This window comes from Trypanosoma cruzi (genome assembly GCF_000209065.1).
Source record: "Trypanosoma cruzi strain CL Brener chromosome Unknown tcruzi_1047053506217, whole genome shotgun sequence".
NCBI classification, from domain to species: Eukaryota; Euglenozoa; class Kinetoplastea; order Trypanosomatida; family Trypanosomatidae; genus Trypanosoma; species Trypanosoma cruzi.
The window spans coordinates 1-10057 of NW_919563.1; the positions used below are offsets into that span (position 1 = coordinate 1).

Here is a 10057-nt window from a genome sequence, read left to right on the forward strand (position 1 = left end):
GAGTGTGCGGCCTCAGTGTGGAACACTTGCCCCCTCCTCTGCAGCGACACGCACACACACCGCTAGGAATAAATTTCACTAAGCAAAGGACAATTTCTTTTTTCTTCAATGTTTTCCATTTTTTCTTGCTGCTTTAGGACGACCACCATGGACTTTTTTTTTTCGGCTTTTAATTTTTTTCTTTTTTGTTTGGAGTATAATTTTTTATGTTCTTTATGTTTGTTTGCTTTTTAAAAAAATGCCTATGTTTTTTTTTTCCACTTTTTTCTTTTTTTTTTGCTTTTGGGGGCAATCACGATGGACGTTTTTTTTCTTTTCTATTTTTTTAATTGTTTTTTCTGCGCTCTTCCTGTGAGGGGTGCCGTGTGTTTCCGCCCAACTGCTCCACTCGCACACCCACCGACACGCTCATGACGACGGCCCTGTGCGCCTCGCCTGCTGCACGCATGAGGAGGGGCCGCGACGAACGGCGCGCTGAGGGAGCCGTGACGTGTGGGCGTGCGACGAGGGCCTGTGGGGCGGAGCCCACATTTCCTTCCCTCTTGTTTTGTTTTCTTTGCGGCCAGGGCTGGCAGACACCCGCAGCGCCACACACACACAGCCACACCCTGCCGCCGTGTTTTTAAGATTTTTGCTGCGCTCACTCTCCCGATGGAGTGACGCGACTCCCGTCATGTCTGCGTGCCTCTCTCAGTCTCCACACACACGAGTGACTGTGCTCTGCGGGCCGCACTCACGCACCAATAAAACGGCTGAGGGGAGCAGCAAAACGCAGATGACCCATGAAATATAAACGATGTGCGGACACACGGAGGTCGGACGGTTGAAAAAGATGTATCTTTCTAAATTTACCTTGTGGTCAAAATATATGTAGACAGTTTGGTGGGCCACACGGCAGCTAGGCGAAATGTTTCTTGTGTGTTTAGTTTTTCTTTTCCTTTTTTGTGTGTGGAACAATAGTAGTGGACGAATTTTTTTTTTTTTTTGTGTGGAACAGTAATAAAGGACAACTTTTTTTTCATATAATTATTGTGTGCGAGGGGGGCTAATATATGATGAAAGGGAATTGTTTTTTCTAATTATTTTAAATAAATCTTCTATGAATTGCCTCTGCTTTGTCTGCAGCGCAGTATCATGAGTCTGAGCAGTCCTGTTATTTCTGCCATGCACCTCTGCTGTACATTTTTGTTTGTGCGTCCCTTCACATGCTCTGCTCCTGTTTTTACTTCTTTGCTTCGTGTGTCTGCAGGCGCACACAACCACATGCACGCACAAGATGCACATTGCAGTGGATTTTAATGCTTCTTTTGTAGTGCGTGCGGGTGGCTGCTGCTTCCTCCGTGGGCATGAAGAGAAGGAAGAGACAGTGGGAGTGCGCCGCGGCTCTCATCCCCTGTGGGAAGGTTGCGCTGCGTGTGGCGGCATTGCTTTTAAACGCCGAACCAACACGCACGAGGACATGGCACGGAGCGGAAGACTTCCTCTTTGTTTTGTTTCTGCTGCTGTGGGTGTGGGCGCGGCTGCGTCGGACTTGTCGGCACGATGGCCGCAGCGTGTGGCTGTCACTCTGTTCTCTTGGGAATATGCCGCGACTCTTTTACGTGTGTTTTGTTTCGGGGACAATGTGCTGGCGGCTGTGTGATTGCCGGATGGAGAGAAAGGTGCGGAGGGAATTGCGTGAGCGCAGCGGTCGAGAGTCGCGCTGGGTTTCTCGCTGTGGAGGACATTGCCCACCCAACGCAGCACCGCTAGTGTCGGGCACCCTCTATCACACTGCAGCATCGTATTCGACGCCAGCAGCACCCGGCGAGGCAGCGGATGCCACCACCGCCACGAGTGCGACCGGAAGGAGACGCGTCTGCTGTTGCGTTTCGAAGGGGCACTCCGTGTGGAACAGCGGCGTGCCCAAAACCTCCTCGCGGAGTCCGCACACGACACCGGGCAGTGGACGCGGAGTGTTTGCGTCGTGGAGGACACCGCGGTGGAATCCCTCCTTCCCTCCGGGTGGACGTTCGGCTGATTTTCCCCTCGTTCTTACCCATGAGGTTCTTTTTCCTTTTTTAGTTTAAGAACTCTTGCTGTGTTGGGGCGCGGGTTTGGAAAACCCATCACCTTTGATGGTGGGCTTGTGCTTCCGTTCGGTCTCTCCCCTTTACCACATTGTCGCTTTCTAAATATTTTGTGATGACGAGTGGCGTTGCAGAAGACACGCTGAGGCGCTGGGCTTCATTATCAATTCATTTATTTGATATATATATATATATATATACCTGGTACGGTTTGTGGTGTCTCTGATGACGTTCCCGCATGGAGGGCTTTATTGGGGCTCGAGCCTTTTTGTGCGGACGGAAGGCCAAGGACGTTATCCATGCGTGGCCATTGCGCTGGAAGGAATCTTTTTTTTTGTTCACATTGACACGGAGCCATTCCTGTGCACCTTCTTTTTCTTTTATACTTCTTTTGCTTTCTTTCAGGAGATGCTCCCTTGGCTTTGCCTCCAACGGGATATGCGCAGAGTTACACGCAGTTTTAAAAAAGGAGCCACGAGTTTTTTTTGGAAAGGATGCTTTATCTTTCTTCTAATATCTTTTTTTTCGTTCATGCTGATATATATGTATACTTGTTTAGAGGTGGAACCTCTGTTTGGTGACGATCCCGCTCATGATGTTGAAGTTGATCCGACCATGGCGGACTATATCCACTGCGTCGGGGAAAGGCTTCTGGTGGACCCAAAGACACGGTGGATGGGGGGAAATAACGGGACGGACGTTATCCCGTTGATGGTGGTCCCGCTGATGCTCGATCTGATGGACTTTCGGAGGATGATGTGCAACATCAGTGTGCCCATCCGGCTGTTGGTTTTGGTGCAGAACGGGCGGGAGGCGATGCTGTCGTTGTGCCTGCAGGAGCTCGAGAGGGTCTATGGGTGGTCCGGACGCCTGGTTGTGAGTCGTCACCCGGAAAACATCGGGTACAGCGCCGCCGTGAACATCGGGTCACGACTTGCACTCTCGCTGCCGCGCGAGGAAGTGCCTTTTGTTTTTGTGACAAACAGCGACGTAATGCTTTCACCCGATCTCCTTCCCAGCCTTCTACGCGATGTGCATGAAATGACGAGGCATGATGCCGCTCGCATGGATGAGTTAGCGGCGGAAGCGGCGAATGGGCCGAGCGAGTACAGTCCTGTTTTGCGACGGGGCTTGAGGGTGCTGCGCTCCACGGTGAACGATAACCGATTGTCGACGTCTGCGCTGCTGCCTGACCGCATCCGTTATGCCTCTGTGAAGGAGCGTGAAAAGGCGTTTTCGAAGCATTACGGGCACTTCTGCGCTTATTACAAAAGCAGTTGTTTTGTGTCTGTTTTGTTGACACGCCTGGCGATCAGTACGGTGGAATACTTTGACGAGAACTTCTACCCAGATTGAGTGGAGGATGTCGAGTACGGCTTGCGCCTCCGTTTGCTTGGATTTCAGGAGCGGAATGTCTTATGCGGCAAATTTGTGCATCGCGGCAGCTCGAATATTCGTCTCTCGGAGCAACTGGAGCTGCCGGACGCTCTCTGGTACCGTCGCGTCAAGTCTTTGATGACGAACCAACCATATGCCATGATGAAGTGGAACCGTCCACAGGCGTGCAGTGGCGGGTACAAGGAGCCATATGACGGCATGGTCCCCGCAGACGTTTGGGTGAAGGATGAGGCACGCATACAACGCATTCGGGCCTACGGGCATGATGAGATCCGAAGAGTTCCAAGTATTGACTACGACAGGAGGCTTTTGTACCCTGTGAGGACTAAAGGAAGATGATTCGGCAACAAACACAAGTTTTGCTTTCTTATTTTGTTTTGCCTTAATTTTTAAAAATTTACACCTCTGTTTGGTTATTTACACGATTAATATTTAAGCGAGTACGCCGTGGATTTTAAAGAGCGCAAACGTATATTTGGCATGACAGGGGTGGGAAGGGCGCAGCGTCCAAACTTGGCAGTGCTGCCGAAGGCAGGAGAGGGAAGTAGAAAGCAGGAAACGTGAAGATGATGGATGAGGGGGAAATAAAAGGGGAGGGAAGCAGAAAACAAGTCAAAATATTGTGAGCACAACGCTGTTTCTTTTCGTGGGCGATCGACACCGCAATTGGCTACTAATTTACCCACTGAAGGTGACACCCGTTTCCGCTGGATATGCTGCGTGCATATCTGTTGGGCTCTTTGTTTGTTCTGTTGTTTGGTTTGTCTCCCGCACATTTATTTCTTCGTGCCGCCTGACTCACTCGTTTATTATTCCCCTCCCTGTTTTTGTGCGTGCACTGAGAGAAGGGCCCGGGGACATGAAGTGCGCTCCCCTTCTGTGAGATGCCACCAAAAACAAGAGGAGAACGAAAAGAAAAGTGAAGCGGGGAGGGGAGCCATCGCCACGCGTCCTTTTCTCCGAGAAGGCTGCTCGCCACGCCACTGAGGCGCGCCGTGTGCTTCACGAGGCCCGCTGGACTCGATTGGGGAGCCGTGAATGATGGTGCGTGAGAGTGTGGCGGATGCGTCTCCCAGGCGTCCCTAGAGGGCCCTCTGGCCATTGGGACTACGCGGAATGCGGGATTCCGCGGGGATATTTGCCCGTTTTGTTTTTATTTTTTTATCCACCTCTCCCAAACCTCAACACGGCGGCTGAGCCAACGACTGCGACGGGATCCGTTGCGTATTTCTGAATCTTTTTTGCGTTGCAGAGGCAGACCTGATTTGTCCTGCTCGGCAGACATGGTGGACGGGAGTGGGCTGCCCTATCGGGAAAACGATGGTCACGGCGGAGCGTGTTGCGTACTTCGCAATTTGGCGTGTTTGTGGCGATCCTTTCGGATGATGTGACGGGGTCTCTTTTAATTGCGGGGAGAGAAGCGATGCTCCACGGTGGTGCACACGTTGCGTCTGGAGGCTTCTCTTGCTGTTGGTTTGTGAACGTTTTTTCATTCGCTTTTGCTGAAACATCACAGAGGGCGGTGTCTGCGGACAGCAGAGAACTGCGAGGAGGGGCATCGTACGATTTTTGGCGCGATGAGGCGGCTTCTGTGACTTTACGGTGTTTATTTTCAGGCTTGAGAGACTATCCTTTGCTGGAATGTATTGTGGGAGGCCATACGCGTGTTTGTTTTTCTTAGTCAATCCCTTGGCATTTGGTGTCTGCCGTAAAATGGATGTTGATGGCCGTTTTATGGCGCTGAGATGCATTTTTATGTATTTTATTGGCTAATGTGTGAATTGTGTTGCGTTCTGCCACGCGGCTTGTTGCTGAGGGCGAGTGGCCGCAGGGAGACGTTATGAGCGCCTCCGACACGAGGGGCGATTGAGCAGTCATCTCCTCCGCTCGCCGGTACACGCTGTTGAGGCGGCGTGGTGGTAATGAATCGGTCTCTCAGAAAAGCAACGAGAGGACGTTTGTTCTTCCTGCTGCGGTGTACGAGTGAACCTCCAATCCGTGGGCGGGGTCGCTCTGTGTGCCGTATTTCTTTGAATTCCATGAGTTTTTACATGGCCATCCACACGCACATGCACGCAGTCTCCCTGTTTGCCCTCCTGTGGGCGGAAGACCGGGATGCAAGGGAAAAATGTGGCCTGTGCCAGCATGTGACAAAGTCTTTCTTGGGAGGGGTTGCGACTGTGATGTACGTCCTGGCAGGCAGGAATGGGATGGGCGAAGAGCAGAGGGCGAGTAACAGCGATCGTGTGCGGGGCAATGCGCAGTGAGTAGGGCGGAGTGGTATTTGTGTTGACTTTTCAAAGCATTTTTGTCTTTTTTCTTTTGTGGCAATAGAAAGAAAATTTGGGTGGTGTGTTGTGGATTATTTGCAGGTGATTCAGCGTGGCAACACCATTTGCGGAGAAAATGAATGGCATCTGCGTGCGGCTTGTTTTTTGAGAGCGAGATGGTCGGGGAGGTGCTCAACGCTCCGAGAGGCCCGGAGCAAAGAGGCGTGCACTGCTGCAAGCAGAGGGCTGCACGCTCCTGTTGGTGGCGTTGCTGTGGGGCCCTGAATGGCCTGCAGGGAATTTGTTTTTCCCCGCTTCATTATTTTGTTGATTGGTGCTTACCGAGGCCTTTTGAGGCGGGACGTGGGATGGACCGAGAGAGCGTGTGTCGTGCGACTGTGCTGTGAATTGGTGCCGCCCACGTTTGTGCAGATATTTCCTTTTGTGTCCGCGTCGTTGCTGCGGCGGTGCACCGGGAGCGTGTGACCGATCACTGTATCACTTGCGGACTGTTTCGGCAGGACTTTGAATGGCGTCGCCGAATGATGAAAGTCCGCGTCCATTTGTGTGTGTTGGCTTCCGCCGTGTTGTTGTTGTTTTTGTTTTCTGTGTGCAATTGTTTTCCGTGCTGTTCCTTCCGGATTGTCTCGTGTCCCGCTCTCTGTGTGAGTGATGTGCTCCGCTTCTCACTGACGTGTCTGATGTGCTGCCGCTGTTGTTTTCTTCTCCACTTCTTGAAAGCAGACACGCTAGGAAAGAAAGCAACCAAGCGCGAATCGCTACTGTGAAATCCGAAGGCTCTGAAAGGACCAACAACACACACACGCCCTCACAAACACATATTTATATGCTCTCACGTGTTGCTGCAGTGAAGGCACCCCGCACACACAACCGTCGCCGCGTGACCGGATCCAGCGGAAGGAGGAGGGAAGGAAGAGATCGTGAGCCGCAGAGGCCCAACATGTCCCGGCGTGTGTTTGCTTCTGCCGTTCTGGTGCTTCTACTTGTTTTGTTGACGTACTGCCGTGGAGCTGCGGCCGTTGAGCAGGCAGGGGCCGCTGTTGATCCTTTTAAGGGGACGACGCCGATATCATTTGCTAATTGGAACGAGGTTAACGGGGACGGAAGGAAAATCACCTCGCTCCGTGTTCCCGGCCTCGTTAAAGTTGGTGAAGATGTATTTGTCGTTGCTGAGGCGCAGTGTGGGGAGAAGGATGGAGCCGGCAGCTGTCCTGGGATTGTCTCAAAGCACCTGAATATAAGTCATGACTCAATGGATATTTTGACGTCGGATATAAGTTTGTTTTGCATGCAACATGGGGACACTGCCGCGAATAATTTTGGGACAACGGAGTTGTTGCGGCCAACGACACTTGTACTTGGGGACAGTGTTTACATGCTCCTGGGAAACCAAAGCCGTACAAAGCCGCAGGATGAAGGTACGAATGAGCGAGGCCTTTTACTCGTGAAGGGAACTGTTGCTGATGAGGGTGGAAGGAAGAAAATCAGATGGAATGAGACCCATGTGGTGAGGCCTGAACCCAGAGGAGAATCTCGTTCCTTGACCGAGTTAATTGGTGGCGGAGGATCGGGTGCTGTGTTGCGTGACGGCGCGCTTGTGTTTCCCATGCAGGCCAAAGACAAGGATGGAACGAACGTTTTGCTGTCTATGCGTTTCCCCAAGTCAGGGAACAAATGGGAGCTTCCATATGAGACGCCTGGTAACGGCTGCAGGGATCCAACCCTGGTGAAGTGGAAAGAAAAGAAAGACGACGAAAGACTCTTCATGATGGCTCATTGTGCTGGAGGCTACTATGACGTTTACATGTCCACTGAGAATGGATACAATTGGAATGGTCACGTAAAACCAATTACCCGCGTGTGGGGCAACACACACAATCGAACAGGGGACGGCGTCCAGAGTGGATCCACCACCGCAATTATTAAGAGAAAGAAGGTGATGCTCATCACCGCGCCGGTGTATCCGAAGGACAATGGAAAAGGTCGGCTCCATCTTTGGGTGACGGACAAGGCACGTGTGTATGATGTTGGGCCGGTATCTCGTAAAGATGATGACGCCGCCGCCAGCTCGCTTTTGATAAAAGATAATAATAGTGAGTTGATTTCACTGTACGAGAACAAGAGCGACGGATCATACAATCTTGTTGCTGTGCGTCTGACCGAGAAACTGGAGCGGATAAAGGAAGTTGTGAAGGCATGGAGGGATTTGGACAGGGCCTTGAAAACATGCCGTTCCGGTTCCGGTGGCACTGTTGACGCGCGCAAAAAGGATATGTGCAATGGTCCTGTTCCCACCAAAGGGCTTGTTGGCTTCTTGTCCGGTAACTCAACTCAGACCGAGTGGAGAGACGAGTACCTCGGCGTGAATGCAACAGTGACGAATGGGAAGAGAAGGGTTCCCAATGGATTGACGTTCGAGGGATCCGGAGCGTGGGCGAAGTGGCCTGTTGGCGAAATGGGGCAGACTGTGCCGTACTACTTTGCTAACAACAAGTTCACTCTTGTGGCGACGGTGTCCATCCACGAGGTGCCGCAGAGTGACAGCAGCCCCGTCCCTTTGATGGGTGTGAGGATGAATGACACCGACAGCACGGTGCTCTTTGGTTTGTCGTACACCCATGAAAAGAAGTGGTTGGCCATAGCGGGTAAACGTGCTAGTTCGAAGCTCGTCGATGAGTGGGAGGATGTTGATGATGCGGAGGATGTTGATGTGTGGGAGCCAAACAGGACGTATCAGGTGCTGCTGCAAATGGATTATGATGAATGGACTGTCATTGTAGATAGAAAAGAAATCGACCACAAGAGCTATGATCAGAGTCTGTTTAACTTCCACAGGATTTCACACTTCTACATCGGTGGGGACAGTAAGGACCGAAGTGCAACGGGCGGCCATGTGACGGTGACCAACGTCATGCTGTACAACGAGGAACTGTTGGGAAATGATCTGCATAAACTCCATGCCAGCAAAGTCAATATTCCATCACTGGGTGTTGAGAAACAACCCACAGAACAGGTGTCCAGCACAGACGTCTCGATTGCTTCCGAGCCAAGGAGTGAAGAAAGCACCGCCAGCCATGAGGAATTGACTGAGGATGATACTGATGAACAAGAGGAAGGAATCGTCAATGATCTGCTGCTTGCAGCATCCTCTTCCAAGGCTGACGCGGGATCATCTGTTCCTGAATCCGCCACCGCAGCGCAGAGCGCAGAGAATTCTCATCAAGAGGACAATGCCCAGTTTCACCAGGGCAAAACGGCCCAGCAATTCACGCTGAATGAAGCGAAGGAATCGATGCAACGGGATTCAGATGTGCAGCCACAAGACCCACAGCCAGCGGAATTAACGGAGGTTACTGATGTTGAAATGTCCCCTGAAAGTAATGATACAGAACAGCCAGAGGAGGAAGGAGAAGCAAATGACAGGAGTGACGGAACAACGTCTCCAGTGGCTTCGTCACTGATTATGGAAACGGTCACTGGACCAGCTGACGGCGAGCACCAAGTGCAACAAAGCACTGAGCTTTCCGCTGAAAATGACGACGTGCGGTCCACTGGAACCGGAACCACCGGCGCGGAGCAAAGCCTCAGCCTCGAGGCGGGGGATGGAAGTTCCGAGAGAACAATGGGCTCAGGCAGCAGCCCCACTCCTTCAAAGAGTGGCGCCGAAACAAAATCCGCGGAGAACACCGACAACATCTCTTGGAGTGAGGGGGGTGAATTTTCTTCTGAAGACGTCGAGGAGGTGCCACAGACAGTCGACGCCGCACCGGGTAATACAAACACCACGCCTGGAGGCGAAGGGATCCCCTCAACAAAAGGCGCGGCACGACACTCGGACAACGACACCTTCACCGGGGAAATTGCGGAGTTGCTGTCCATGGGTCTGAACCGTGACAGCACCGTGCATGGGTGTGTGTCTCGGGTGTTGTTGCTGCTTCTGGGGCTGTGGGGCGCTGCGACTCTCTGTTGAATGAATTGGGGAGAGCAAAGTTGCGAAATTCTGTGGAGCAACAACTGAGCGGCATCCCAGCAATACTCAATTTCTTCATTTCATTTTTTTTTTCTTTTTTTTTCTTGTGCTTGTTTTCTTTTCTGCAAATCGCTTTCCTTTTTTTTTTTTGGGAGGGGTGCCGTGTGTTTCCCGCCCAACTGCTCCACTCGCACACCCACCGACACGCTCATGACGACGGCCCTGTGCGCCTCGCCTGCTGCACGCATGAGGAGGGGCCGCGACGAACGGCGCGCTGAGGGAGCCGTGACGTGTGGGCGTGCGACGAGGGCCGGTGGGGCGGAGCACAC

The 10057-nt window shown here is 52.1% G+C and overlaps 3 protein-coding genes and 1 pseudogene across 3 annotated transcripts, besides 4 other annotated features; all 4 read left to right on the forward strand.

The window, feature by feature from the left end:
* Positions 1–10057: a sequence feature (areas not merged during assembly with more than two copies in the genome that could not be assigned to a particular haplotype).
* Positions 154–284: a sequence feature (T-rich).
* Tc00.1047053506217.10 (uncharacterized protein) lies at positions 1277–1642 on the forward strand (the record flags this gene model as incomplete). Its single annotated transcript, XM_801204.1, has 1 exon — positions 1277–1642. The coding sequence occupies one exon, from the start codon at positions 1277–1279 to the stop codon at positions 1640–1642; it is 366 nt and encodes a 121-aa protein (XP_806297.1).
* Positions 2249–2269: a microsatellite.
* On the forward strand, positions 2508–3806 carry Tc00.1047053506217.20 (annotated as a pseudogene).
* Positions 5390–5734, forward strand: Tc00.1047053506217.30 (uncharacterized protein; the record flags this gene model as incomplete). The annotated part of the gene is made up of 1 exon (XM_801205.1): positions 5390–5734. The coding sequence occupies one exon, from the start codon at positions 5390–5392 to the stop codon at positions 5732–5734; it is 345 nt and encodes a 114-aa protein (XP_806298.1).
* Positions 6585–9728, forward strand: Tc00.1047053506217.40 (trans-sialidase, putative; the record flags this gene model as incomplete). The annotated part of the gene is made up of 1 exon (XM_801206.1): positions 6585–9728. One exon carries the CDS (start codon positions 6585–6587, stop codon positions 9726–9728), a length of 3144 nt encoding a protein of 1047 aa, XP_806299.1.
* Positions 9799–9878: a sequence feature (T-rich).